Below are 26,968 nucleotides of genomic sequence, written 5' to 3'. Positions count from 1 at the left end.
GTACAGTGAGAAGGTTGGCATTAGAGGAGCGAGGTGTGCGGGCTGGGTTGGAGTCGGAGAGGAGCAAGGTGTGGTTGGAGGGGGGCAAGGTGACTGACTACTTTAAATCTAGTGGTCAGGAGCTTCTGTTTGATGTGGAGGTGGATGGGCAACCAAGGAGGTTATTGAGAAGCGGGGAAACATGACCAGAACGTCTCTGTAGAACCGAGATCCTGCAAGCACTCCTGGCCGGGGTGGGGGGGACTGCAGAGAGCTGGAAGCCCACCTCGGGGTGGAGGGGTTGGGCGGGGGTCCGAGGACCCTTTTGTGGCTCAGCGGAAAGAGCCCGGGCTTGGGAGTCAGAGGTCATGGGGTCGCATCCCGGCTCCGCCACTTGTCAGCTGGGTGACCGTGGGCAAGTCATTTCACTTCTCTGTGCCTCAGTGACCTCATCTGTAAAATGGGGATTAACTGTGCGCCTCACGTGGGACAACCTGATTACCCTGTATCTACCCCAGCGCTTCGAACAAGTAATAAGCGCCTAACAAATACCAACATTATTATTATTATCACTGAGGGCTTGGATCTCTGCTCCTTCAGCCTCTAGTCCCTCTGGCTCTCCTCAGCAGCGAACCTGGATCACGGTCGTTCAAGATTGGCGGTTTCCGACCATCCCGGCGACCCTGCCCGGGATTCTGCCTGGAGGAATCGGCGGAAGCCAACAGGTTCGGAGGCCTCCGGAGCTGTCCGGCTGGGCGGCCGCCCCCACGCTCGTAAGGAGCCGGAATAATAACATGCCTTGCTCCTTCCTGGATCTTAGAGCCCATCTGTCCCGATGACTCAGGCCTCTTGGCTCCTGACTGGGCAGGGAGGTATCTTCTAGGCTCTCAGCCTCTCTCTCCTCCTTGCCCAGCTCCAGAATAGGCCGCAAGGTAATATTCCTTCATTCAATCGTATTTACTGAGCGCTTACTGTGTGCAGAGCACTGTAAGTACAAATCAGTAATAAAGAGAGACAATCCCTGCCCACAGTAATACTGATAAAAATAATTGTGGTATTTTTTAAGCGCTTACTAGGTGCCAGGCACTGTACTGAGCGCAGGGGTAGATGCACGCAAATTAGGTTGGACACAAGCCCTGTCCCACATGGGGCTCACGGTCTCTCTATCCCCATTTTACAGATAATAATAATGATGGTACTTGTTAAGCACTTACTGTGTGCCAGGCACTGTACTAAGCGCTGGGGTGGATAGAAGCACATCTAGCTGGACACAGATCCTTTGAGGAACCGAGGCACAGAGAAGTGAAGTGACTTGCCCAAGGTCACACTGCAGGCAGGGAATGTGTCTGTTTACTGTTGTATTGTACTCTCCCACGCATGTGGTCCAGTGCTCTGCACACAGTAAGCGCTCAATAAATAGATTGAAGGAATTGAATGAAAAATGGTAGAGCCAGGATTAGAACCCAGGTCCTTCTGACCCCCAGGCCCATGCTCTAGGGCCACAGTATGATGCCTTTCCTCTGCCCATCCACCCCAGGCACCCTGGGGGGTGGCAGGAAGGGCTAGGAAAGGCATCCCCCCGGATGGGTGTATCCAGGAGGAGCTCTAAGAAGAAAGTAAAGCCCACTTAATAATAATAATAATAATAAGTATTCTAACTATTATTATTACATTTACTGTGGTATTTGTTAAGCACTTACTATGTACCAGATACTTTATGAAGCTCTGGGGTTGATCCAAGCAAATCGGGTTGGACACAGACCCTCTCCCACATGGGGCTCACAGGCTCAATCCCTATTTTGCAGAGGAGCTAACTGAGGCCCAGAGAAGTGAAGTGACTCGCCCAGGGTCACACGACAGACGGGTTGCGGAGCCGGGATTAGAACCCATGACCCGCTGACTCCCAGGCCCGTGCTCTACCCACTTCATCATGCCCCACTGCCATCAGACCGTGTGGTCCTGCTCACTCACAGTCCGAGTCAAGTTCCTTTCGGTCGGCGAGACATCCGGCCCCATCCCAGCTCTGCCCCTCTGGACTGACTCCTCAGCCCCAGATCCTCCCCCAGGGGTAAATCTCCCTTCCACAGCTGCGCCCAGACCCTGGCGAGCGGCAAGAGAAACAGCACAGCCTCGTGGATAGCGCTCGGGGCTGGGAATCAGGAGACCTGGGTTCTATTCTTGACTCTGCCACTTGGCCTGCTGTGTGACCTAGAGAAAGCCACTTCGTCTCTCTGGGCCTCACTCTGGGCAAGTCACTTCACGTCTCTGTGCCTCAGTTACCTCATCTGTAAATTGGGATTTGAGCCCCACTTGGGACAGGGACTGTGTCCAACCCAATTTGTTTGTATCCGTCCCAGCGCTTAGTACAGTGCCTAGCACATTGTAAGCATTTAACAGATACCACAAACACCCCTCTACACTGTAAACTCGTTGTGGACAGGGAATGTGTCAGTTTATTATTGCATTGTACTCTCTCAATCACTTAATACAGAACTCTGCACACAGAAAGCGCTCAATAAGTACGACTGAATGAATGAACCACAATTATTATTATTAATAATAATAATAATGATAATGTTGGTATTTGTTAAGTGTTTACTATGTTCAGAGCCCTGTTCTAAGCGTTGGGGTAGATACAGGGTAATCAGGTTGTCCCACGTGAGGCTCATAGTCTTAATCCCCGTTTTACAGACGAGGTGACTGAGGCACAGAGAAGTTAAGTGACTTGCCCACAGTCACACAGCCGACAAGCGGCGTTGCCGGGATTCGAACCCATGACTTCTGACTCCCAAGCCCGGGCTCTTTCCAGTGAGCCACGCTCCTTCTCTGTTTTTGCAATGGGGAATTAATACCCGTTCTCCCTCTACCTGAGACTGTGAGCTCCTTTGGGACAGGGACTGGGTCCGATCTGATTATCCTGTGTCAACTCCAGCGCACAGTACAGTGCCTGGCACATAGTAAGCGCTTAACGAAGACCACCATCATTATTATTATATGAAAACCGTGCCTTCAGAAGGGCTAGGAGCTGACGCTCAGTAGACCGGAAGGACACACACAAAGTTTAGCGTTTCCCGCCGCCAGGGCCCGAGAGCATCGAGCGCTCACGTCCAGCTAGGGGATATTTTCGGCAGGCAGGGACGGCTCCACGAGAAGCGTGTCCCGGAGGGCAGCCGTAGATGAGTCCTCAAAGTATCTTGGTGCCCCTTTTGGAGACAGAACCTTGGGCTGGGTGGATCCTGGAACCGACCCATAGGTAGCTTAACAAAAACAATGGTATTTGTTAAGCACTTACTATGTGCTAAGCACTGTTCAAAGCCCTGAGCACTGTTCTAGTCCTACTAAAGCCATATCTATTTGGAGAAACCTTCCGTGACTAACCTCTCATCTCCCCACCCTACTCCCCCTCCCTTTTCAATCCTTACTCTATTGTCCTCTCCTAAGGGTTTAGTACAGTGCCCTGCACACAGTAAGAACTCAATAAATACCACTGATGGACTGATTGACTGACTGACAAGGGAAAAAGGAGAAAGGACCAGTGGTTCCTAGAACCACTGAGAAGAAACACGACGTGATGGATGGAGCTCGGGCCTGGGAGTCAGAAGGTCATGGGTTCTAATCCCAGCTCCGCCGCTTGTCTGCTGTGCGACCTTGGCAAGTCGCTTCACTTCTCTGGGCCTCAGTTACCTCATCTGTAAAATGGGAATCGAGACCGTGAGTCCCACGTGGGACCCGGACTGTGGTCCAACCCAATTGCTTGTATCCACCCCAGCGCTTAATACGGTGCCCGGCACATAGTAAGCATTTAACAAATACCATTATTAATATCAGTATAATTATCATTAGACGGGCTCATTTCTTTGGACCCCTCCCAGAGGGCTAAGCTCTTTCGCCCGGAACGGCAGGCACTCACCTGGCGACATCACCCGGAGCGCAGTCCATCATAGGGTCGGAACTGAGCGAGGAGCGGGGGATGCTAGGGAAGTGGTGAGGGAAAGTCCAGAGCCAAGAGGAGTCCGAGAGGGAAAGGCCCATGGGAAGCTGGTGTTGGAATTCCCTGAGGATGTCTAGGGAAGCAGAGCAGTGGGGTCCAGGTAGGGGTGGTAAACCCTGGGTTTGTTAGGCCTGAGCGCCACGGCCGGGGTTGGACAGCTGTTCTCACGCCAGCTCCCAAATAAGTGAGAGCAACAAGATACCCACACCGATCGGGGGCAGACAATCCGGGTCATCTCTGGAACTGCTCAAGGGGAAACCTCCTCAGGAAGATCACCCACCCCGGCGCGAAAATCTCTCAATCACGGGGTTCCTGCATACTATCATCAAAAGGAGGAGGAAAGAGGACTGTTTTTATCGCCAGAAGTGGAAGCTCCTGCCCGCTTAGCATCATCAAAAGAGAGAAAGGAGGAACTGTGTCTTCACGCGTGGCTCTTTGAGGAACTGGGAACTAAGGTAAGGTGTTTGGGCCTTTGGATGTCTTAGGAGCAAGGCCTTAAGGTATTTGTTAAGCTCTTACTCTGTGCCAAGCACTCTTCTAAGCGCTGGGGCAGATACAAGGGAATCAGGTTGTCCCATGTGGGGCTCAGAGTCTTAATCCCCATTTTACAGATGAGGTGACTGAGGCACAGAGAAGTTAAGCGGCTTGCCCCAGGTCACACAGCAGATGAGTGGCGGAGCCAGGACTAGAACCCAGGTCCTCTGATTCCCAAGCCGCTAAGCCACGCTGCTTCTCAATGCATAAGAAACAGGCTTCGGAGTCTGAGGACCAGGGCTCTAATCCCGGCTCCGCCACTTATCGTTTTACCTTGGGCAAGTCACTTAACTTCTCTTTGCCTTATTTACGTCATATGTAAAATGGGGATTAAGAGCGTGAGCCCTATGCGGGACGAGGGACCGTGTCCATCCTGATGGGCTTATGTCTTCCCCGGAACTTAGTACGGCCTGACACGTAGCAAGGGCTTAACAAATGTCATTAAAAAAATTACAAAAGGCACGAGCCGACGCTGCGAAGGGGCCCATCGGTTGATGTATCCTGGCTTGTGGGGCCAGGTGGGATGCTTTTATCAGTTAGACAATCAGTCCTTCTAGCCTGTAGGCTTCTTTTGGGCTGGGGGTCACGTCTATGCTATACTGTACTCTCCCAAGCACTTATTACATCTGCTCCCAGTAAGGGCTCAGTAAATTCCACTGCCTGAGCGATTGATTGATTGCTAATGGGAACCGTTGAGCTCTTCCTCAACAATGCAGAGCACTGTACTAATCGCTTGGGAGAGGGTCATATGGTAATGAAGAGAACCTGTCACGAGCCATGATCCCGCTGTGGTGTCCCTTTGGTCATGGCTACCGAGTGGGACAGTCCTGTTTTCCAAGCAGGTCAGGGGTCTCAGGCAGGCATCCTCCTGGGCCACCTATCTTAGTGGAGCAGTGACCAGAGGTCTCTGCGAGGGTTGGGTGGGGTGGGGGAGAGGGGCAGAAACCCCGGCGGAGGGGGCGTTGGGTTATCTGGGTTTCTTCCCGATCCAGTCCGGAGTGACCCTGCCGAAGGAGATAGTACCGGGAGGGTACTGGACATGCCAATGTCCAGTACTTGGACTCCTCTGGAAATCCCGTGAAGGAGAAGGGCCAGCAGGGATCCTGGGAAATGGGAATCAGGGGCCGGTGGTGAGGAGGGTCTGGTGGGTGAGAGGCGGACGGGACACGGTAGAATGAGGGGAAGCCGGAGCTGGGGGTGGGGAGGAGGAGTACGGACCCCAAGTAGAGGATCAGATAACCGGTCAGTGCCGAGAGCTTCCAGAGATCACCGGGCTAATCAGGCGCAAATCCATCCAGTCCCGTTGAGTCAAGAGCCCGGGTAGGAGGAGGATTTGAACCCAGGACTCTCGGGGCCGGGGCGCCCGAACCACACCGACCGAACCATCCAAGGTGCCACAGCAGGACTCGATGGAGAAATGTTTCCTTCCTCCAGGTGAGCAGCCAAACCACAAACCATTCCCTACAGAGCACTCTTGACAATAAAAGTCCGTTACATTCAGGAGATAGTTTAATTAAAAACGGTTTGATCTCTTCTTCACATAGGATCTTAAAACAAGATTTTTAATTGTTTTTATTTATTCCATAAACAATATAACAAAACTCAGCAAGGTAACAATTTGACATTTTCACCATACAGTCAGTCACAAATATTTAAAACCTTTGCAACGAGAACAACAAAACCCAAAATATTACAAGAATAATTTACAAGAGGATCTATAAAACAGCAAGGAGCTCACAAATGTTCCAGTTTTCTTTACACAATGTCACTACACTCTTTCACAACATTTCTCTTATTACAAAATTCCCAACAAAAGTTCAATTTTTTTCTTTGTATTTTGGTTTTTAAAACCAGAAACTTTTAAGTATACATCCTTTGATTAACACCCAGAGGTGCAAAAAAAGGAAAACTCACACATACAGACACTTCACAGCACTTTTCTAAGAAAAATATACACTTACAAAATATTTTACAAATTGGCACACTTAAAAATATACAAGATTTTGTAGGCGTCTTAGAGTGATCCTTAAGAATTATACTTCAATTGACTCTACAGAATATTTATAAAGCTTATTCTAAAAGAAAAAAGGCAAATCATTTTCCAACATGTTAAAATTGCAGTGTCATATGACCAACAGAAACGGATATGTTACATTCATAAAAAGGGCCATTGGGGATTTTTTTTTCTCTTTTCTTCTTTTTCTTTTTATCGAATGCTCGAGGGTGGGGGAGCGGGAAGGGAATAATAGTTTCCTTTAGCACCATAAGACAGTCGCAACTCACTAAAGAAGGTGCCTTTCGGTCTGTGGAAGTTAATGTAAGGAGTAGTACATTCAAAACTCTGTAGGCAGCAGTCAAAAAGTCCACAGCAAGGGCAACAGGTATTTCTGATGGGAGCATCTGCTCGGATTCCACTCTGCTTCCCACTGGGAATCAGAGACCAGAGGAGTTCAACAGGCCCTCTGGTCGCTTTTATTTTAAGCCTTTCCTTTGTGCTTTACAACCCGACATCTTTCTCTCTAGTGAAGGGGGGAGCGGGGGAAGTATGTTTTTGCTCCAGTTTTGAGTTCAGGGCTCAGTCCCTGCTGACCCCGGAACTCTGCTTCGAGCTATTCTCGGATGGCTGTTTCTCCATTGTCCTTAGTGCTGCTTGTTTACCTGAGATTCCGATTTTAAAAGCCTTGCTGATCCCAGAGACTTTGTACTATGTCGTTCTCTCTCGCTCGGGAAAAAAAAATGGGTCATTTTTTGCTTCGCATCGTCTCCCTCGGGTGCTGCGTTAGGAACGGGGCGGGGGAGGGAGATCGCCCGGGGCCCCAAATCGGTGGGTGCCCGGAGCCCCCCGGGGTCCCATCCCAACCCGCTCGGCTCCCAGCTCTGGTCGGGGTGGGTCTGCCCGGCGGGCCTCCTCGGGGTCAACTCGGGGTCTCCCCGGCTGAGGACACCCTCCCCCAGGCTGGTCTCGGCCTGCCTTGAGCAGGTACCGGTTCCCCGTTAGGAAATCTTTTGGTTTGGGTGTAAGACCTCCAAGTGTCAAGTCGCTCGAACTCTCGACTTCATGGATCTGGGGACTGGGAAACAACGAAAGACGAAACCACACACCTCGTACTGAAAAATTCAGAGAAGGCGCCGTTCCCCGTAGTGCGTTCACGCAAAAACATCTGGGACAGACCCACCATATCCCCTCTCCATCGGGTCATTTCTCCACCCACCGGCTAGTGTGTCCCCGGCCCCTTCCTCGCCTCGCCCCAGCACCTGGGCCCGGGGGGCGGGGGGGAGGGGGGCTCTCCGGAATCAAGAGACCCGATGGGGTTCGGGCGGGGTCCTCCCGGCTCCGCTCCGAAGAGAGTTGGGAGGAAACCCAGACCGGGGACATTACGCGGGGAATAGCCGGCGATGGATCGACCGATCGATCGATGGTATCGAGTGATCGCTTTCTCTGTGCAGAGCAACGTACCTGTGAAGGCAGCCTGCTGGACTGGAGACGGAACAGGCCCGGAGGTCTGGGGAATTCACGGGAAAGACCAAACCTGAACTTCCACTTCAGCTAACGCGGCTAGAGCCAAGATGCGACGCCAGGAAGGTAGAGTTTGGGAGCAGCAGGGGCAGGGGATTGGGCACAATGTGTAGCAGCTGGTGAGAGGAAGTCGACGGGGATCTCCAGCCGTGGTGGAATCGGCCGTTTCTTGGAGCGAAAGGACCTTTGGGACAACTGGTCCATCCCTCCGCCTCCATCCAGGATTCAAACTTCCCCGGATGGGGGCCTGGCCCGGGAAGGGAATTACTCACCTTCCTCCCCGGCTCTTGTCGTAGGGGGGTGGGGGGCGAGGGAGGGAGTCTGGTGGTGAAGGCTGGTCCTGACTTTGCGGGGGCGAGAGGGTGCACCCCTGGGTCCCAGACTCTTGTGCAGGAGGCAGAGCACTATAAGTCTGAGGCTGGGGGGCGGGGGGGAGAGGGGGGGAGCAAGGAGAAGAGCCTCATGACAAGGCAAATGGTGACCGGGTTGGAATCCAGGGCCCGGACGACCCTTGCTAAGGAGCAGCACCCACCACCCACACCGCCGCCGCCCTCAGCCTCTCACTCTCCTCATGAACTGCCCTGGGCCTACTGAGCCCTGAAGAGAAGAAAAGAGGGTTGGGAGAATCCCAAAGTTCAGGACAGAAGGAAGCCATCTGGGGACGGGAGGGGAGACTTTCCACTTAGCCCAGTTTGCGGGTACACTAAAAAATCCTTCTGCCCTGGGAGTCCCCTCCCTCTCCCCCCACCCCACACCTATTGCACATTTCTCAAAAGAGGCTCCTCCTCTTGCGTTTCAGTACAAGGTGCTGAATGATGAGTCACCTAATTAAATGGTAAACGCGTGCCATCCCCGTAGGCCAATACGAAGGCGCTTCAAGACGCCAGCTCCGTCTGGAGGGAGGCAAGCACCGATCTCCAGAATTCCCACTGACCCGACGCCATGGGAGCAGCGGAGACAGCATCCCCTCCCCGAAGGAGAGCAAACCGCAGGGGCCGTCCCGGAAAGGCCCTTTCCAGTCCTAACCGGTTTTCCATCCCCCTTCCTCGTCCCATCCCCGGCCCGGATGGCAGCGAGGCCGAGGCAGGCCGGGACAACAGCCTCTGCCCGCGTCTTCCCGCCCCAAGATGGAATGTCTCCCACTCCGCCCCCCCCCCAGCTGCCTGCCGATCCAGTCGCCCGTCGCCCTCTCATCCCCCAGGTGTCCTTCCAGGCCACCCCCGGCCCCTCACCGCGGTTGCCAGGGCTTTTCCCAACTCCGAGCAAGCAGCGACTGGGGGAAGCTGCCCCCGGCCCCGGGGCCCACCTTTCAGACGGAGGCCTCCTCTCACCCTCCGGCCGGGAGTTCCGGAGAGCGGGGCCCACACGGTCTGGCACCGCCCCTGCCCTCGGACAACGCAGACGGACCGGATCCGAGGGCCGGGCGCCGGAGGGAACTGCCCCAGAAATAACTCAGCAGCTTCAACAGGAAAATGAGGGTGCCAGCAACCTGCCGGGCCATGTTGGCCCAGGTCGGGAGCAGGTTTATGCCATGGGGGGGTGATGAGAGAGAGAGAGAGAGAGAGAGAGAGAGAGAAGGCCGGTTTTAGTCACTTTTTACTTCCCGTTGCAACGTAGAGGCAGATAGGCTGGTAACAGGAATCGTGGGCTGGTGCTTAGCTGCAAGGGCAGTCTCCTCTCCTCTGGCTGCCTCCAGACCCCGCTCTCACCTCGGGAAGGAAGGCATTTTGGAGGATCCGACTTCTTCCTCTTGATTTTCTTTTTGAAATGACAGGTTTGCTTTTTTGGTTTCCTAGAAGTCCTTCCCCACTCACTCCCCTAAACCAAGGCTACACTCAAGAGCAAAGATTCCTGCAGTCAAACGGGCAAGGTTTTCAATAGCACAAGGAAATTAGGCGAGAGCTTAACGGGGAGTAGGGGGTGGCACTGAGATAGAGAGGGCTCTTCCTTCATTTGGGAAATAAGGTTTGGACTCTACAGCGAGCAAGGCCTTCAACTAGGGGAAGCCAGTTTAGACAGCTGGGTTGGTCTGGGTCTTGCGTTCGTTTGGGATGCGAATGTCACGCAGCATGCATGAAATCTGAAGGAAACCTAATTATCGGGAAGTGCTCTCTCTTTCTTCTTCTGATCGGGAGAGGCTGGAGGGGAGGGGTGGGTGGGCTCTGTAGTTCAGACCAAAAAGCCTTTGATTTTCTTGGGGATTCTTGCGGAGTTTATGGCAGCAAATATTCTGGTTAAGTCCACCTATCCTTACCAGGGATATCGCCACTCTCCCCGCTACGGTGGGCTCACTCAAAGGAAAACAGTGAATTCCGACCTTATTTTGATTATTTCATTAAAAAAAAAAATCCCAACGGTTCAGAGGCCGTCCCAAGCCGCGATAAGAGAGCATCTGGGACGAGGCTCGGATGAAAGTCAGGGGACCGGCGCCCTCGCTGCCCTAGATTTGACCAGCGGCGTGGATCTTCTAGCTATTTTAGACCCAGTTTCAGGTGGCTGGAAAACATATAAAACCGAGCTCGCAGAGTATCCGCAATCAAACCCGGCCCTCTCATCACTTTCAGCTACGGATTCTGCTTTTCGAAAACGGGCGCTTTCCAAGCAGAGGTTTCGTTTTCCTTTCCAAAGCCCTCGGAGACGCTTCACGCTTCCCTACCTGCCTGCTTTCATCCCCGGATCCCCCCACATCTCTAGTCCGGGGCGAAGAAGGCCCTCGCCGGATCTTAGCCGATCCACCGCCGTGCTCTCGGTCCTACAGTTACAGGGGGAGGGAAGGGAGAGGATGGCGGGGAGGGAGGCTTGAGCGCAGATGCCCAGATGCTCCCGTGAGCTTGAAGCCGTGAAATGAGGTAAGTTAATTTGGCACACGGTTCCCCCGGTCCGTTGGTTTTGGTCAATGGGTAGTCGGGAGGGCCGAGGAACCGGGGTGGTTCTTGGCTAATCACTGGAATGTTTTCGCGTAACTCAAAAGCTAAGCTCCAGAAACACTCACAACCAAATGTTGATAAGAAGTAAAAATATGTACAGTACAGTCACTTGTTCATAGTTTGGCACGAATTTTTTGTTTTTGTTTTTTCTCCCGGGGGGTAATAGTGCATAAACTACTGTACAACAGTATGACTTTAAAAAACAGCCTTTCACAGAGAATACCAGGTTGGGTTTGCTTTCGGATAATGACTCCCACAATTTCAAACTCTCCATTTCAGCACTCACATGTCAACGCACCACAAGGCAAATTTCCAAAGGGACGAGAAACATAAACATCGAACGTCTTTCTAGAAAAGAGCGCGCCTCTTCTTCCGACCCAGGCGGGCCCCCCACCCCCCACCCCGCCCCGCCCCGCACGCGGTTCCTGCTTTGAGGAGGTGGTAGTCTGATTCCCTGCAGAAAAATCAAACCTTTTAGGCCACTCCGAGTTGGTTTTCGGGGGGTCGCTTCGCATCGCCCCATCTGACCTCCGGTGGAGCGGAGGTCGTGGAGGGGGGGGGGTGCAGGTTGAGATCCGAACAGCAGGGGGGGCTCGAGCGCCCTCCAGGTCGCCGCATAAAGCTCAGTTCATGGAAGAGCTTTCCTTTCCAAACGAAAGATCCCTTCCCTTCAGCGATCTTGGCTATTTGGGGATGCATAAACCCTTTCTGGTCTCGTTTTGTTTTTGTTTTTTTGTTTTTGTTGTTGTTGTTGTTGTCTCTTTGTTTGTCTCTTTGTTTTTATCTCGTACAAAAGGTGTCCCCGCCCACCCCCACAAGTCTTTCCCTTTTTCAAAATCGTTAAAAAGACCGCGTTTTTTATCATCTCCAACGTCCCGTTGGTGATAGCGCTTTCTCAATAAATAAAGGATTAAAAACCGAAGAAGCCGAACAGCAGAAAAGAGGAGCTCTGTTAGGGTCGAAGCCCGGCCCGCTGGGAGGAAACGGTCGTTACTTTTAGGTAGCTTGCGAGGAGACGTAGGTTTCATGCATTTTTTTTTTTCCTTTTCGCTCTTTTTTCTTTTTTCCGTTGAAAGTTTGCAAAAGGGGGTTGGGGGTGGGCACAGGACGGTCTCTTTCATGCAAAATCTTGCGTTCGGGGGTCGGAGCCGGTGTGGGGGGGCCGGGGAGGGGGAGCGCGGGGGGGGGGGGTCGCGGGGCCCGGCAGGTCGTGAGGCAAGTTAAGAGCGCGCGTCGGCCGCTGCGATGCAGCATTACCTCAGTTTCTCAAAAGAAGCCGTCCCGGCGGCCTCCTTGTGTGTCTGTTCCCGCTCCGTTCGCTTCCCCTTACAGTTCTCGTCCCGCAGGGCCTTGGCACTGGATTTGTGACGGTACAACTTTTTGTGCGTCGGTTCCTTATTGCCTAAAGTGCTCAGGTGGCTATAGTTCTTGTCGAAGAAGGGCACGTGGCAGTCCGGGCCGAAGCCCGGTCCCCCGGCCCGGCCGGGGTCGCCGGCCGCCGCCTTCCCGTTGCTTCGCGTCGAGCCCTTGGTTGCCCGGTGGTTCTTGGCGGCCCCCGCCGTCCCACCGCTGGCCTTTCTCTTGGCCTCCTGGGGCGTCCCCGCCAAGATCTTGAGGGTTTTCAGTTTCAGGCTGTTGGAGTCGGGGGAGCGGAAGATGTCCGGGACCCCGTGGAGGCCCACCGGTCCCCACAGGGGCTCCAGGGAGGCCATCATGAAGCGCTGGACGTCGGCCATGCCGGAGGCGATGTTGGACAGGATGTTCGAGGGCTCCTCGAACTCGCGCTGGTCGTCATCCATGAGGCCGCCGGGACGGCCCAGGCCGGGGTCGGTCCAGCCCCCGCCCCCGTCCCGCCCCGGCTCCCACTCCCCGGTCGGCCTGCCGGGCCCGGCCCGTTTGGCGGGGGCCGCCGCGGCCCCGGACCGGGCGCCCTCGCCCGCCGGCGCCTTCCCCGCGGCGGGGAGCGGAGCCGCCCCGCGCCCGCCGCCGGCCGGGCCTCTCTCGCCGTGGGCCCCGGCCGCCCCCTTGCCCTTCCTGGTGGCCTTGGACGGCTGGCGGCCCGCCTTCCCCGGCGGCTTCTCGGCCCCCTTGCCCGCGGTGGCCCTGGGTGACTTCTTCCTGGCGCTTTTCGGCGGGGAGCCGGAAGGGGCAGAGGACGAGGGGGAGGAGGAGGTGGCGGTGGGGGCAGCCCCGGCCTTGCTACCCGGAGAGCTCTTCTTCCTGGACCGGGACCCCTTGCCGCTGGCGCCGAGGGGCCCCGGGGGCTCGCCGAACGCGGGCGACAGGCCGACCGAGTCCTCGTCGTTGAACATGTGGAACTGAAACTGGGGCCGGTGAGCGAAGCCGTCCTCCGCCTGGCCTGGGACCGGAGGGCCGCGGTCCCACTTGCCCTTGTCGCCGCCCGGGGGGCCCGGGGGCCCTTCCTGGAACCCCTTCAGGGTCCCGAGCGCCTTGGCGCCCTCGGCCCCGGCCGCCTGCGGGGAGAGGCTGGGCGTGTCCGGCGGGGACATCTCGGAGAGCGACGAGTGGCGGAACTTGTCGGGGGTGAAGTTGGAGATGTCCAGCAGGTCGGAGGATTCTTTGAGCGGGGCGATCTCGTCCAGGCTCTGCTGGATCACCAGCTTGGGGCTGCAGTGGGCCAGGAAGTCGTCCCCGATCTCATCCTCCCCGTCCTTCTCGCAGGGCGGCTTGAGGCTCAGGGAGCCGTAGCCGGCCGGGCCGACGGCCAGGGGACCCACCGAGTCGAAGCCGCCGAGCGGGCCCCGGCCGTCCGCGCCGAGCGGGCCCCGCTGGAAGGGGAAGCAGCCCTCGGCCCGGTTGAAGGGGCAAGGCGGGTAGGCGGCGTCGGGCGGCAGCTGGCCGTCCTGTGGATACTTGCCGGGGCCGAAGGCGGAGGGGGCGAGGCCGTCTCCGGGCGGGGGTTCGAACTCGTTCGAGAGGGCCGGGGCGGCCTCCGCCCCGAACTCCGGGGGGCCCGCGGGGGTGGCGGCGGCGGCCTTGCCGGGCCACAGGGCCTCGAGCTCGAGGTGGCCGGGGGACTCCTGCAGCTCTGACTCGGAGGGCGGGGAGAGCACGCAGCTCTGGGCCGGCGGGGGGGGCGGCGGCGGCGGCGGCGAACGGCTTCTCCGGGGGCACCAGGTCGCCGGCCCGAGGGGGACCGGCCGGGGGAGAGGCGAAATAGGAGATGCCGGCGTTGCCCGGCAGGTCGGAGGCATCCAGCAGCGTCTGCAGGTAGCCCCCGGGGATGACGGGCATGCTGGTGGGGAGGCCGGCCGCCGGCGGGGGCGGCCCGGGCGAGCGGGCGGCCGGCGGGAAGGAGGGCTTCGGGGCGGGTTCCTCCGCCGGGCCTTGGGAGGGCTGGGAGCTGGGGGCGGCGGCCTGGGGCGGCCCGCGTTCTTGCCCCCGCTCCTCTTCCTCCTCCCCCTCCCGGTCCTCGTCCTCCCCGCCCTTCCCCACCCCGACCCCAGCCTCCTTGTCCCAGGGGCCGGAGCCCGCGTCTCGGTCCGAGGCGGCGGGGGAGGCGAGGGGCCCGGCCGGACCGGGCCGGCCCGCTTCCAGCCGGCGGACCTTGGCCTTCTTGCACTTCAACCGGGCTTCGCTTTTGAACTTGATCCGCCTCAGCACCTTCCTCTCCGGGCCCGGGCCCTCGTGGGCGCGGCACTTCCCCGGGCCCCCCGGGTGGAGGCCGTTGGCATAGCCGGACGGGGGCCCCAGGGCCAACGCCTGCAGGACGCCCCGCAGGCCGGCCTCGTCCCGGCCCCCGCCGCCGCCCCCCGGCTTCTGGTCGTAGCCCGAGGAGCCCGGCCGGCCCACGGCCTGTTCCACGGCCTGGATGCGCTGGATCCGGTGCCGGTGGGCCAGGGCGCATTTCCGCTTGCGGGGGTGGGGCGGGAAGGGGGCCAGGGCGCCGTTCGGGCAGGCGCCGGGGCCGAGGCCCGGCGAGGCCCGGCCCGGGTCCGTCAGGCCGCCGCGGCGCCGCTCCTGCCAGAAGGCCTTGAGGGGCGCCAGCCTGGCGTACTGGCCGAGCCGGGCGTCGCTCAGGGTGACGGTGGCCTCGGCGGCGTCCACCTTGCCCAGCTTGACGAGCATGTGCTTCTCGCCCTTGAAGCGGTTGATGATGATGTACTTGATGATGACGGGCGGCTCCTTGCGGGAGGCTTTCCGCCGCTTCTTGGGGCACCACTCGTCGTCGTCCTCCTCCTTGAGCCCACCTGGGGTCCACTCCTTTTTCTCGGGCGCCTTCTCGCTCTCGATCGAGTCCACGTCGTACAGGTAGTCGTCGCTGTAGCGGACCTTGCGCTTGACGCGCAGGCCGTAGTTCTGCTGCTGGATGGACGAAGAGGAGGACGAGGAGGAGAAGGAGGGCGAAGAGGAGGACGAAGAGGAGGACGAGGCGGAGCCGGAGAGCGGGTCGGGGGCCAGGAAGCCGGCGTGGCCCCGGACGCCCGGCAGGGCGTCGAAGGAGGCCTCGGTGCCCGAGCTGTCGTCGCTGAACTCCCCCAGGTAGTCCGGCGAGTCCAGGAAGGGGCTCTGCGCTGAACCGACAAACGGCGCCGGCTCGGCCCCGCCGTCCAACTGGCTCGAGGCAGGCCTCGCCGCCTGCCCGGCCTCCCCTCCCCCGTCCGCCTCCTCCCCTTCCTTCTCTTCCCCCTCCTTTTCTCCCTCCCCCTCCGGCGCCGCCTCCTCCCCTCCACCGAGGCCGTGACCCTCCCCGCCGTTCCTCTCCGCCGTCGCCTCCTCCTCCTCCTCGTCCTCCTCCTCCCTGTCCTCATCCCCCTCTGCCTCTCCATCTTCCTCCTCCTCCTCCTCCCCCCAGAGGATGCTCTCGCCGGGCGCCTTGAACCGGGAGGGCTCGTCCCCGCCCCGCCTCAGCCCTCCGGCCTTGAGCTCTCGCTTGGGGCAGGCGGCGGCGGCGGCGAAGACGCCAGGGAAGAAGTTGAACTGGGCGTCCTCCTGCAGGCCACCTCCGGCCCCTCCGGTCTTCTCCCGGAGCCCGTCCTGGAAGGACTCGTAGCGGATCTTCAGGGAGCAGACGTCGCTGCCCAGCGTCGAGTCGTCGTCGTCGAACATGTAGTTGTCCACGTCCTCCTCGGAGAACAGGTTGACGGACAGCTCGTTCTTGGAGCACAGGTCGAGCAGCTCGATCTTGCTCTCGCTGATGAAGGATTCGAAGTAGCCCCACTCTTGGCTGGGGTTCGGCAGCAGGGTCTCCTCCCCGGGGCACCTGTCCAGGAGCAGGCCCTCGTAGTAGTTCCTCGGGGCGGGGTCCTCGGAGTCGCTGTCCGACCTGTCCGCGTCCCGCCGCTCTCCGGCCCGGGGCCTGGGCGGCGGGAAGCCCAGGAGCTGGTCCGAGAGGAGCTGGTCCCCGAACCGGATGCCTTCGGCGGGGTTCAGGCTGGGGAGGCCCAGGTCGGACCCCGAGCAGGGGTCCTCGTCCCGGTGGCCGTCGCCCGCCTTCAGGCTGATGCCCGGCTCGGCGTCCAGCCCGTCCTTGGCCTCGATGAAGCAGCCCAGGCAGGTCCGGCTGGGCTGGATCAGGCAGTCGCCCGTCAGGGCCGACAGGCCCCCCGGCTCCATGATGGCGAACAGGGTCCTCTCGCCGTCTCCCGGCAGCGACCACGAGCTCAGCCCTTTGGTCGCGCAGGACGTCAGGGAGATGGCGTGGGCCGAGGCGTCACCCGGGGCCGGCTCGGGGGGGGGCATCGGGCAGCCGCAGCGGCGACGGCGGGCTCAGGAGGCAGGGCTTCTTGGAGGTCAGGGGCAGAAGGCCCCGCGGCCCCCCGGGGGTCTCCTTCGGGGCCGAGGACGGGGCCACGGCCTCCGGGGCGGCCGCCGGCTTCACGGCCGCGTCCTGGGCCTCGGCGTCTGGAGGGGGCGGGAGGGCGGAGAAGAGGGCAGAGCGGCGGTTAGGGGGCTGGGGCTCCCGCCCTTCCCGCCTCCTCATTCCCTCCCACCCTGAGCCTCGCTTCCGGACACCCGGCTGGACCCCGGTGGCTCCTCCCCGGTCCGCTACTGAAGGTCCATCCCTGGTCCCCTGGCCTTCACTCTCTCACCCACAAGACCGCGAGAAGCACTGTGACAGGAAGAGGCCACGGCCCAGATTCGATTCCCCAGCGCCGGGGGTCCAGAAGGTCTGGACCGCCAAGCCCCCTCTTCCCCGGAAGGCAGTCCGCCGCCAGCGGCTACTGAGTTTCCTGGAAAGGCTGTGGGGGGTCTCCCTCACGGGAGACTTTCCAGAGCGAGTGACTCCTCGAAGGTTGTCTCGCCTGGAGACGGGGCTGGACGGGGCGACCCCCCGTAGCCCCTCCCACCCCTCCTCAAAGCACTCCCTGGAGAGGAAAGCAGGATCCGAGCCAGAGAGAAATGGCAAGACCCCCTTGGGCAACCCTTCCTTAGGTGACTGGAGGAAGCGGTGGCTCCCGGCAGGAATCTGGAGCCGGTGACGGTCTCGGACATACGCGTCCGCCCGAGAAGGGCTGGATGCCCCCTCCTCCTCCGTGACCCTGACTTTCTCTGGAATGCCCTGGGCTGTGTGTTAGGGAGGGGCCGTACCCATGTGGGGTGTTCAAACACCCCCCACCCTCAGTCACCGGTCGAGGCTTCTTGGGAGAGGAAGGCTGGAGAATGGCAGCCAGGGAAGTTGTTTCATGGAGGTGAAATCGGATCCCTTTCGCTGTCCGGGCCCTGCTTTGTCCAAAATGATGGCAGTTTCGTGGCCGTGTCGGGGCGGACGGGACCCGAATCCTCCAGAACAGCTCCAAGGACCCGTGAGCGGAGGCAGGATGGCCATTCCACACCCCAGCTGCTCACTGGTGGATTCTAAGGGGGTGAAAGCGAGAGACCAAACACCCGACCTCTGCCAGATCTGGGATGGAGAGGGAATCCTGGAGCCGGACGTGCCGGGCCCGAGGGCCAAACGGACCAGCCGGGGAGAGCTCGGGGGCGCCCCGCACGGAGAAGCCACTTGCTGAGCTTCTCATCTCCCGATTAAAGTGACCCACCCCCTCCAAGAAGCCTTCCCAGATTAACCCCAACCGGCGCCAGGTCCCCAGGGAAGCCTAGGGCGTCGAAAATAACTCCGTCATTGGCTGTCAGCCACTCCGGGGAAGGGAGCATCTTTTCTCCAGCCTCAGACCCAGAGGAATCCCGAGGAAGCTCAAAGGGCAGAAGGACTGGAGCTCCAAGGGATGGTAGGGTCAGGTGACGGCAGTCACGCCCTGGGACTAGGAATGGGGAGAGCCAGCTGCCTCCTTCTCCAAAGACCTCTCTCGGCCCTTTCTGAAGAGATGCAGAGGACAGCTCTCTGAGGGCAGTCAGTCAGTCAGTCAGTTGCACTTATTGAACGCTGACTGTGTGCAGAGCACTGTACTTAACACTTGGGAGGGTACAATATAACCATATAAAGGCCACATTCCCTGCCCACAACGAACTTAAAGTCTAGAGGTGGAGACAGACATTAATACAAGTAATACAATCACAGATATGTACCTGAGGCTTTGGGGCTGCCGCGGGGCTGGGAGTGGGGACGAATAAAGGGAGCAAGTCAAGGTGGAGCAGAAGGGAGTGGGAGAAGAGGAAAGGAGGGATTAGTCAGGGAAGGCCTCTTGGAGGAGATGGGCCTTCAGTAAGGCTTTAAAGGTGGGAGAATGATCGACGGTTGGATATGAACATCGCTAACCTCTCTAAAATCCGCCCTCTCTTCTCCATCCGAACTGCTGCCACTTTAATACGATCGCTATCCCGCCTGGATGACTGCATCAGCTCCTTGCTGACCTCCCAACCTCCTGTCTCTCCCCACTCCAGTCCATACTTCGCTCCACTGCCCGGATCATTTTTCTACAAAAACTTTCAGGGCATGTCACCCTCCCTTCAAAAATCTTCCGTGGTTGCCTATCCACCTCCGTATCAAACAAAAACTCCTCACCACTGTCTTTAAAGCAGTCCATCACCTTGCCCCCTCCTCCCTCACCTCGTTTCTCTCCTCTTGCAACCCAGCTTGCACACTTGGCTCTTCCGGCGCTAACCTTCTCACTGTGCCTCGATCTCGCCTGCCTCACTGCTGATCCCTGGTCCATGGAAGACCCTCCCTCCTCAAACCTAACAATGATTCTCCCCCACTTCAAAGGCTTACTCAAGGCACACCGCCTCCAAGAAGCCTTCCCGGACTGAGCCCCACTTTCCCTCATCTCCCACTCCCTTCTGTATCACCCTGATTTGCTCCCTTTGCTCCCCCCACCCCCGGCCCCACGGCACTTATGTATACATCTGTAATTTTATTTACTTGTATTGCTGTCTGTCTCCCCCATTCTAGACTGTTTACTTGTTTTGATGGGTGTATATTTATAATTTTATTTTATTTATATTGATGCCTGTTTACTTGTTTTGATGTCTGTCTCTCCCCTTCTAGATTGTAAGGCTGGCATGGGCAGGGACTGTCTCTCTTTATTGCTGAATTGTATTTTCCAAGCGCTTAATACAAGTGCTCTGCACACAGTGAGTGCTCAATAAATACGACTGAATGAATGAATGGACTGTGACTCACTGTGGGCAAGAAGAGTCACTATTAATTGTTGTATTGTACTTTTTCAAGTGCTTAGCGCAGTGCTCTGCACACAGTAAGCACTTAATAAATACGACTGAACGAATGAACAAACGAATGAGAGGGAGCGCATTCCAGGCCAGAGGCGGGATGCGGGCAAGAGGTCAGCGGCGAGATAGATGAGATCGAGGCACAGTGAGAAGGTTGGCATTAGAGGAGCGAAATGTGGGCTGAGTTACGGCAGGAGAGTAGTGAGGTGAGGTAGGAGGGGACAACGTGATGGGCTGCTTTAAAATCCATGGTGAGGAGTTTCTGTTTGATGCGGACGTGGATGGGCAACCACTGGAGGTTCTTGGGGAGTGGGGAAACAGGGACCGAACGCTTTTGAAGAAAACTGATCTGGGCAGTAGAGTGAAGTACGGACTGGAGTGGGGAGAGACAGGAGACAGGGAGATCAGCAAGGAGGCTGATAGAGTAATCAAGGTGGGACAGGAGAAGTGCTTGGATTAACGAGGTAGCAGTTGGGACGGAGAGGAAAGGGCGGATTTTAACGATATCGTGAAGGTTGAACCAAGAGGATTCACTGATAAATTGAATATGTGGGTTGAATGAGAGAGGAGTCAAGGATGACGCCACCTTCATGGCAGGTTCTGGCCTGTTTTTCTCAGAGGAAGGTGTGGTTCACAGGGTCAATCATTCCCAGAGGCCTGCAATATCCTCTAGACTGGAAGCTTGTTGTGGGCAGGGAATGTGTCTACCAACTCTGTTATATACTGGACTCTCCCAAGCACTTAGGACAGTGCTCTGCACACAGTAAGCACTCATTAAATACAAGTGATCGACTGACTGACATCCCCCACCTCCTGCAAACACAGGCCCCACTCCCCTGGGGGCCAGCAGGCAGCTCTGGGGTCCCTCTCAGTTTCCTACTTCCCATTTCAGGTTTTGGGGGATGAGGATCTTTTGCCATAGGGAGGCAGTCAGCACCTCAGCTATACAGAACCCCCAATCCCACCCCTCTCCCTCACGGCCGAAATGCGGAAAAACTCAGGACCCGAGCCGTGGGTTTGGGGAAATGCCACTCTCCCCGCCCTGTGAGCGGTTTTTCCCGGGTGCCTTACCATGGTCTTTCACCCCATTAATCAGCAGAGTTTCTCCGTGGTCTGAGACAGAATCCTTCCCTTGTTGGTCTTCCATCAATTTAACCTCTTATTGCTTCATTCCACGCCCTGGTGCCCCATCCGACCTGCACATTTCCAAACATGGAATCAGAGTTATGAAAACAGTGGAGAACAGAGTCGAGCATAAAGGTGCTTTTTTAAAAATGGTATTTGATAAGCACTTACTACGTGCCAGGCACTGCGGTAGGTATAAAATAATCAAGTTGGACACAGTCCATGTCCCATAATAATAACGACAATAATAATAATAATAGCTGTATCTGTTAAGCGCTTACTATATGCCAGGCACTGTACTAAGCACTGCTATAGATACAGAATAATCAGGTTGGACACAGTCCATATCCCATAATAATAATAATAACAGTGGCATTTGTTAAGTGCTTACTCTGTGCCAGGCACCGTAATAAGTGCTGGGGTGGAGAGTAAATAGTGTTGGACACAGTCCTGTCCTACATTTTACAGATGAGGTGCCTGAGACCCAAAGAAGTGAAGTGACTTACCCAAGGTCACACAGAAGTCAAGTGACAGAGCTGGGATTAAAACCCAGGTCTCGCTCACTCCAGGCTTGTGCGCTAACCACTAAACCATACTTCTTCTCTTTTTGATGCAGCCAGGCCCTTTTCCTCCTCTCCCCGGCCCCTGGCGTTGCTCCTGGGGGTCGATCCTTGACTCTGCCCCAGACACTGACCTCTCCGGACCCGGGGACCAACCTGCAGGCTCCCACTCGTTCTTCCACCCCACACTAGATTTCCCAGACTGTCCTGCAGGGCGGTGAGGGCAAGGGTTCTTTCTGACTTCCTGCTGGGTGGTGGGAGTAGGTAGAACCGGCTGGATTTTAAAGGCAAAGCTGGGCCTTGCGTTTCTGGGGCACCTCGTCCTCTGAGGGACGCAAACTCTCGGGGTGTCCTTCCCTCCCGCCCCATTCTGCTGAGAGTGCCTCCCTTATATGGAGGCCGCGTTTCCTCCTGCAACTCTTGATTACCGGTGGCCCCATAGGCTGGTTAGATAGGCCCTCTACTTAGTAATAATAATAATGATTGTGGTACTTATTAAGCGCCTCCTATGTGCCAGGCACTGTAGTTAGCGCTGGGGTGGACACAAGCAAATCAAGTTGGACACAATCCCTGTCCCACGTGGGGCTCACAGTCTTAATCCCCATTCTACAGATGAGGGAACTGAGGCACAGTGAAGTTAAGTGATTTGCCAAGGACACACCGAAGACAAGTGACGAGGCCAGGACTAGAACCCACGACCTTCTGACTCCCAGGCCCGTACTCTATCCACTACGCCATGTTGCTTCTGAACTTTCTTCTTGCTACTTTTCCTCCTCCGCTGCCCCTTCCGCCTCCCTTTTGTCACCCCACCTTTGGGTCCTCCCCGCTATTTCTACCTGCCTCCGAGGGGAGCAGAGGACCGAGAGGATATGAACAGACAACCATCAATTTAGCTCTTCGGTGGTACACTCGGGAGGTTTAGCGGGAAAGGGATGACGTGGGATGGGGGGACGGTGGACTTCCCAATATTCCTATCTCCCGGTCCCCCTCTGACCTTGGATAATTCCGGGGAGTCTTTCCCCCTTATTTTCACCAAGCAACTGGCCCACGTCACCCATACTGGTCTCCTCCCAGTGGTCTGCCTCTCCCTCCCCACCCTCGGCCAAACATAGGATGAAAGGGAGAGGATAAATATTATGGTTTCCGCTCGATAGAGAACTGCACCTCTTCCACCAGGTAATGAAATCAGGCCCAGCTGCCTTAGACAAGTATTGGTTATCAGTAAAAATTAATGTACCATGAAATATATACAGGAGAAACACGCTTAAGTGTCCAGAATTATCCAATCTTCTCAGGCAAGGTGAGCCCGCCGACAGAGGAGATATTGCTGCTTTGAGATGTTATTCCTCCAAGTTGCCGGGTATTTCCTCCGGTGGAAAAGTCGGCCGGAGCAGCCAGGATTTAGGGCCCCGAGCGGAAGGGGTCAAAGGCGGTCTGTCTTCGCTATTGGGTGGGCACAGTGGGGGAGGGCAAGCGGCATCTGGGAGATGACTCCTTGAGCCCTGAAGGTGGAGGAGGGGAGCAAGACTGGATTCCCGGTCCCTCACTGTCTGCCGGACCCTCTGTCACTTGGCCGGTGACGTGGAAAGCTCCCTCTGCCTCCTCTGGCTGGCCGGTGCCGAGCCAGGCCCGGCCAGAGGAGCTGACGGGGCGGGGACAACCTCTCCCCTCCGGAAAGGGCCGGAAGGAGGGGACGGCCGACCCTGGGGACAGTATACGTGTCGATAATGAAAACTACGGTATTTGTTAAGCACTTACTTTGTGCCAGGCACTGTTCTAAGTGCCGTGCTGGTTCCCGGCACCTTCAAGGGCGGGTGAAAGATCACCCCAGCAACTGCCCATCTCACCCCCCCTCCCCCACCCCTGGGCTTCCCACAGAGCCGGGGCAGCAGGCCCAGAGCCTGCCCTCTGGGAACTTGTCGTTCGGTGAGGATGACGATGATAACCCAGATTCATTAGGCTCCTGTTTTCTGAGGGCCGTGGCCTGGTAACAACGATAATAATAATCATAATAATAATAGTACTTGTCAAGCCCTCGCTAGGTGCCAAGCACTGTTTAAGCACTGCGGTAGATGCAAGGTAATCAGGTTGGAAAGAGTCCCTGTCCCACAGAGGGCTCACACTCTTCATTCCCATTTTCCAGATGAGATCACTGAGACCCAGAGAAGTGAAGTGACTTGCCCAAGGTCACACAGCAGACATGTGATGGAGCTGGGATCGGAACCCATGACCTTAGGACTCCCAGGCCTGTGCTCTATCCACTAAGCAATGCTGCTGTGGTATTTGTTGAGGGCCTACAGTGGGTTAAATTCCGGGAAAAAAGACCATCAGATCGGAACCAGTCCCTGTCCCACACGGGCCGCCTAGCCTAAGGCAGAGAAAGAGAATGGCGATTTAATCCCATTTTACAGATGAGGAAACCGAAGCACGGAAGTGAGGTCTAATATCATAGAGCTAATCGACACAGTCCCTGTTCTCGAGGCGTTTACAGTCCAGTGCAGGATGAAGATCACGGGGCGTGGGCAGCTGCCCAGCCCGGTCCCACCTAGCCGCCCTGGCTGCAGGTGCCCCTGCCCAGCCCAGCCTGCTTCCCCACGTGACCACCGGCCCTGAGGGGGTGGCTAAGGGGATCGGGGGAAGAATGCAGTCAAGCGGCCCGGGCACCGGGGGCCCACCTGTCCGCTCCTGGCCACATGCTGGGGCCTGACCCACTCTCTTCTCCATCCCTGTTCGGACAGCTGACCGGCAGGGAGAATAAAGTTAGCGCACCAGGAGCCGCCAACCTTTCTCTTTACCAAACTCGGAGCTCAGTCCTACCAGGGTGGGAAACCTGGCAAGAGAGATGGTGTCTCTCTCTGTGCCCCCACCTCCAGGCAGGGCCATCTCCCCGGGTTCCCCACAGTATTCTTTAGGAGCAACTCTTCAGGCACATCCCTCAGCACAATACCCCCCACGTGCAACTGATGGGCCGACTCGGCCGGGCCTGCTAGTGTGGAACCAGCCAGGGATCGACCTGCAGTGTCCCCATGATGATGACGACGGTATTTGTTAAGCGCTTGCTATGTGCCAAGCCCTGTTCCATCTGCCCCTCGCCCAACCCCAGCCCCACGTGAATCCAATCTGGTCTTGAACAGGAACATTCTACCCCGCGGCTCCGGGCCTGGCTCTGATGGAGCCCTCTCTTTGTCTCTCTCTCTGCTTTCAAATAGTATTTATTAAACGTTTACTATGTGTCAAACACTGTTCTGAGCTCTGGGGCAGATACGAGTTAATCAGGTTGGACACAGTTCCTATCCTGCCTAGGGCTCGTAGCCTAAGTAGGAAGGAGAACAGGTATTGAATCCCCATTTTACAGTTGAAGAAACTGAGGCAGAGGGAAGTTAAATGACTTGCCCAAGGTCAAACATCAAGGAACTGGCAGAGCTGGGATTAGAACCTGGGTCCTCCCACTCCCAGTCCGGGCTCTTTCCACTAGGTCACACTGGTTCACCCACCTCCCGGTGGCCCCTCTTCCTGCCCCAGGCCGGGGTGGAGTTTGGGAAGATCTGGAGGAACTGTGGGATCTCTCAGGCCACCTGGACCACCAGCTCCCTCTACTTTACTCTTCCGGGGCCTCGCCGCGGTGGGGGTCCAGATCACCTTGCCATTGCTGCCAGTCCCCTGCCTCTAGCTGGGCTTGAGCCCTTGGGCCCAGGGCGGGTGGGGCAGTCTCTCCTCTCTCTTCCTTCCTCTCCTCCCGGTGGGTATCCTTTTGGGGTCCGAGCAGCCTGCTGGGAGGGCTTCCCGAAATCCCACCAAACCCAGGTGCTAATCTGCATAGATTAGAGGTGTGCCTCATCAGCAGAAAGTGTCCTAATTAGGATAAAAGGATGTGCTTTTTAGATGTCTTCTGGCCGACTGGCTGGGGCAGGGGTGCCGGGGAGGAGAGGTGGGGTGAGGCAAGGATCACTCAATCAGTCGTGATGGGATGGCTCGATCGGTCCATCAGTTGGGGGTCTGGGAGCCGGAGTGGGGGAAGGGTACTTCGGGGGGCTCCCTCCCATCTGCCCCCATCCCCCAAGTGAGGAAGGGCCAGTTCATTTATCTCACCGCCCACATCCTCCCTCTGGAGAGCTGACAGCCAGTGACTCTCCCCCCAACTTCAAAGCCTTGTTTAAAGGCCCATCTCCTCCAAGAGACCTTCCCTGACTAAACCCTCCTTTCCCCTTCTCCCATTCCCCTCGGTGTCACTCTGACTTGCTCCCTTTCCCTCCCCCATGGCACTCGTGTATATCACTGTAATTCATTCATTTAGTCATACCGTCTGCCTCCCCCTCTAGTAATAATAATAATAATCGTGCTATTTATTAAGCGCTTACAATGTGCCGGGTACTGTACTGTACTGCTGAGGTGGATATACGCTATTGACGCTTATTTGTTTTGTTTTGTTGTCTGTCTCCCCCCCTTCTAGACTGTGAGCCCGTTGTTGGGTAGGGATTGTCTCTATCTGTGGCTGAATTGTACTTTCTAAGCGCTTAGTACAGCGCTCAGCACACAGTAAGCACTCAATAAATACGATTGAATGAATGAATGAATATAAGCAAATCGAGTTGGACACGGTCCCTGGCCCACTTGGGTCTTACAGTCTCAATCCCCATTTTACAGATGGGAGAACCGTGGCACAGAGAGGTGAAGCGACTTGTCCAAGGTCACATGGGAGACAAGAGGCGGAGCCGGGGATTAGAACCCATGACCTTTTGACTCCCAGGCCCGTGCTCTATCCACTACGAGCCCATTGTGAGCGGCGAATGTGTCCATTTATTGTCATATTGTGCTCTCCCAAGCGCTTAGTACAGCGTTTCGCACAGAGTAAGCGCTCAAGAAATACAATTGAATTGAATTGAAAGCTCAGTTTTGTGTCGGGCGGTGGGCCAGCGAGCGGGGTCACCGCGACCAACCCCAGGTGGGGTTTCCTCGGGGTTTCCAGTAGCTGTGGAGCGGAGACCAGGGTATGTGGAGGACATGCGGGATGAAGAGGAGGGAGAGAAGAGAAAAGAGGGCAGAAGGAAAGCCACGCATAAGTGCTTAGTACAGCGCTCTGCACATATTAAGCACTCAAGAGATACGATCGGTCGATTGAATGGGAGGAGAAAGAGAAAATTCTCTTCTCAAAATCGTGGTTCTCTCAGTGGGGGTCCGAATGATCCCTTCAGGAAAGCTGGATTTGTCTGGGGGCGAGCCAATAAACCAGACGTAATCCACCCAGCAGGCTTCCAATCCATGGGGAAATAATTTCCAAAAACCAAGCCAAACCGGGCGTCTCCGGGTGTAGCATTCTGGCTCGGTATCTCGGTGGCAATCCTTGCCCAGCCGGCTGATTGAGAGCAAATAAGGAGAAGCAGCACGGCCTAGTGGCAAGAGCACGGGCTTGGGAGTCAGAGGTCGTGGGTTCTAAACCCGGCTCTGTCACTCGTCTGCTGTGTGACCTTGGCAAATCACTTTTCTGTGCCTCAGTTACCTCATCTGTAAAATGGGGATTGAGACTGTGAGCCCCACGTGGCACAACCTGATTACCTTGTATCTACCCCAGCGCTTAGAGCGGTGCTTGCCACATAGTAAGCGCTTAGCAAATTCCATAATTATCATCATCATTATTATTAACAATGATGACGATGATGATGATTACTATGTGTCAGGGGCTGTGGTAAGCACAGGGGAAGAAATAATACGATTGGATCGGTCACGGTCCCTGCCCCATGTGGGGCTC

General features: G+C 56.8%; 1 protein-coding gene across 1 annotated transcript in view; it reads right to left on the bottom strand.

Annotated features, from left to right (window-relative positions):
• Positions 1–12,137: 12,137 nt before the first annotated feature.
• The window catches only part of NEXMIF (neurite extension and migration factor), a 105,667-nt gene continuing 90,836 nt past the window's right edge, over positions 12,138–26,968 (bottom strand). Inside the window, 5 exon segments of the mRNA XM_029067212.1 lie at positions 12,138–14,058; positions 14,060–15,562; positions 15,728–16,645; positions 16,647–16,813; positions 20,609–20,733. Coding sequence (XP_028923045.1) covers positions 12,202–14,058; positions 14,060–15,562; positions 15,728–16,645; positions 16,647–16,813; positions 20,609–20,684 — 4,521 coding nt within the window. The 5' untranslated portion in view covers positions 20,685–20,733 and the 3' untranslated portion in view covers positions 12,138–12,201.

The sequence above is a fragment of the Ornithorhynchus anatinus genome, chromosome 6 (genome assembly GCF_004115215.2).
Source record: "Ornithorhynchus anatinus isolate Pmale09 chromosome 6, mOrnAna1.pri.v4, whole genome shotgun sequence".
Classification (NCBI taxonomy): Eukaryota; Metazoa; Chordata; class Mammalia; order Monotremata; family Ornithorhynchidae; genus Ornithorhynchus; species Ornithorhynchus anatinus.
This window is presented reverse-complemented; position numbering and strand designations above follow the sequence as displayed.